Source organism: Arachis ipaensis, chromosome B04, assembly GCF_000816755.2.
Source record: "Arachis ipaensis cultivar K30076 chromosome B04, Araip1.1, whole genome shotgun sequence".
NCBI classification, from domain to species: Eukaryota; Viridiplantae; Streptophyta; class Magnoliopsida; order Fabales; family Fabaceae; genus Arachis; species Arachis ipaensis.
The window spans coordinates 119384378-119387334 of record NC_029788.2 but is presented as its reverse complement, the minus strand read 5'-3'; the positions used below and the strand labels follow the sequence as shown (position 1 = coordinate 119387334).

Below are 2957 nucleotides of genomic sequence, written 5' to 3'. Positions count from 1 at the left end.
TTATTATGTGTTTTATTATTTTAAAACGTTAACCTCTAAAAAATCATATTGATTAACCGATTTTTCAATTTTTTGACCGATTTATTGTTAACTATTTGAACCGAATCGATTTGGTGACTAATTCCCAATTAACCTGATTAAATTGGTCTGATTTTTAGAACCATGGAATTCTCCAAACTTGAAGAAGCTGTGTGTATTTTTAGTCCCTAATATCTAAATTTATTTGATATTTCATAAACATGTGTTTGACCTAAAATAAGTGCATTATATAACTTTTTTTGGATAGTAGAGTACAATTAATCCTTGTAAGTTTATAGGTCCTAACTTTTAATTATTTTATGATGTCAAAATAATGAGCACAATATTGTTAAATCTAATTGGATTTATATGCTAAGTGTACCTTATGTGAAATTATATCATCCCTTTTTCTACAAGTCTCAGCTGCTATCATTGGCTTCCATAAAAGGCTTATGAAATTTGATGATAAATTCCAAGACTTTAGGGGGTCACATGTAATTGGATCCTCAACCACTTGGCTATAGAATTTCAGCTGAGAGAAGAAAAGAAAATGTACACTCATTCTGAGACTTATTATACAAAATTTAATTTCACACTGAGATTCATTAAACATAAAATTATCTTATAAACAATAGGGATAAAATCATATAACCAATGATGAAATTTAACTAACCTTAGGAAGATTATCAATGTAGGTTTCTGGGATATCAATCTCAGCAAGAACATTGTTGTTTATTGCCATGGCTGCTTTATGAATTTGGTTAGCACAATCCCTTTTTTCTACTAAGTGCTTCCTTGATTTTTCAGATAGGCCACCGGGGAGAACACAAGGCACCGGAAGCCACCATTTCTCGTCTTTTCGCTGAACAATCCTCCGAAAAGAGGTTGCGCGCGTGCGTGGTGAATTCGCCGGAATGTTATCTACATACCAAAATTCAGTATCATGGAAAGTGTCTAATATTTCCTACAAAAAAGATGAAAATCATGTCAATGAGACAAATATCACACACATTTTTTTTACATGAAAATTTGAAGAAATTTAGGTTTGTTAGTTGTTTGTGTCCTACTATGAGCATTGTGTCAAGCTTCTGTAGAGCAGGGAGGTTGATATATATGTCTGATCTTGGTCTACTCTTCATCATCTGAGAGACATTATCAAATCATATTATTAGATACATTTAGAGATGTGAAGTTATAAAATCATTTTTACTTTTTTGGTATATTTGTTTATTAGCGAGTTAAGCCCCTAAAATAGTTCATGAGTTTGATCATGTGCACTAAAATAGTCCCTAAGATCCCAATTGCATTAATTATATTCTTGAGATTGGCAAAAGTGCTTCACGTTAGTCCTTAACAGTGTGATTAGTCACTTTTGACCATCTTAGTGATGTAATTGAGATCTTAAGAATTATTTCAGTGCACGCAACCAATCTAAAGGATTATTTTGCGACTCAACTCGTTAATTAATATGAAATGGAGAGAGTATAATTTTGCGAAAAAGAGATCACCTCAACGATTGTTCCATCTTCTAAATATTGTGCAGTTGGGGCAAATTCTACTATATAATCACACACTGATAAAAGAACCTTCATTTCTCTTTTCCACATTGCTTTCTTCTCAGGCTTCAGTGGCTCCAACTTCAAACTTTGTCCAAATACAGTTGCTGCAGAATGAAAATTCACAATTTCAACCATCATTAATAAACAAATAATCATTTTGATTTTTGAATATGATATTGCCACTGTTGAAAATCAAGAAATTACCATAGAGATTGGTAATGGCATTTGAAATTGTAACTGCAGTGCAAACTCCTTTTCCACCACCAGACATGTCTTCTCCCAACAGCAGCTTTGAAAATCTTTCCTTCATTACTTCAAGCTCACCTAATCAAACACAAAAACTTCATTAATTACTTTAATTTCAAATGGAAATTGTACTTATTGAAGAATCCTAGTGTTTGACTAAATTATCATGTAACGATTCTCAACTATCAACTTCAAACGGCATGTTTTCATCTAAAATTAATTAGACAATTTATTGAATGCAAACCAAACCTGAATCCATAAGATCACTCTCATTGAGCTTAACATCGACCGAATTCTTGCGCAACTTCAATCCTAGCCTTGAAAGAACAACTTGTTTAGCATCTGCTCTCGCAGCCGTCGGCCGAGAAGGCGAAAAGTCACTGGCATAACTGCTTTCATCAACTGAATCTGATAAGTTTGATGCCTCTGGCTCTGAATATGTCCATGCATCGGTTGCCGAATGATCCTCCATAGAAGGAGAAGGAGGAGGAGGTTGAAATCCTAACTCAGAAATCTCATCAAACTTTGTTGATGATGATGATTTCTTCTCCATATTCTTAGCACAAGAATTTATGATCAAATTAACGAACACCTGCATGTACAAATATTAATTTTGGTACTACATACTAAGATATCAAAGCATGTGACTTAGAAGTTAGAACTACTAAGCTTAGAAAATATAAGAAATTGAATGAAGATATAGAAAACAAAAAAGACAAAAAGTGTGAGAGAGAGATCAAAAGAAAAAGCAGAGAAAATTGAATGAAAATAATATATAATTCAAACTAAAAATTAAAATAAAATAAAAGAAAAGGAAAAAGTTTTAATAGAATTGAATGATAGATTCTGATACAGTAAAGAGATTCAGAACAACTCAATGTAGAAACGCAGCAAAGGGATTATTATTATGTTAGAAAAAAGAAACATTGTTTGACAACTTTCCGAGGTTGAAACTATAACTGAAATTTGAAACTTCAAAAGAGAAAAGAGAAACAAACGGTTGGGAACAAAAAGAAAAAATGGTCCCAGCAAGGGTTCTTTTTTGTATTGTAACCTTTTTTTTTCCTTTTTTATGTGGCAGATTTAAATTTGAAGTTTCAAAACTATATGTTATATTTATATGTGACATTATTA

At 32.1% G+C, this 2957-nt stretch overlaps 1 protein-coding gene across 3 annotated transcripts in view; it reads right to left on the bottom strand.

Annotated features, from left to right (window-relative positions):
- LOC107635039 (rop guanine nucleotide exchange factor 3) overlaps positions 1-2548 on the bottom strand; it is a 6895-nt gene extending 4347 nt beyond the window's left edge. Inside the window, exons 1-6 of one of the 3 annotated variants that reach the window (XM_016338394.2) lie at positions 2073-2548; positions 1782-1901; positions 1527-1681; positions 1086-1160; positions 692-982; positions 401-550 (exon numbers count right to left, since the gene is read on the bottom strand). In XM_016338394.2, coding sequence (XP_016193880.1) covers positions 401-550; positions 692-982; positions 1086-1160; positions 1527-1681; positions 1782-1901; positions 2073-2421 — 1140 coding nt within the window. In that variant the 5' untranslated portion in view covers positions 2422-2548. Of the gene's footprint in view, positions 1-400; positions 551-691; positions 983-1085; positions 1161-1526; positions 1716-1781; positions 1902-2072 lie in introns of those variants that run through there. The other 2 variants (XM_021121800.1, XM_021121801.1) reach the window with 2 other exon arrangements.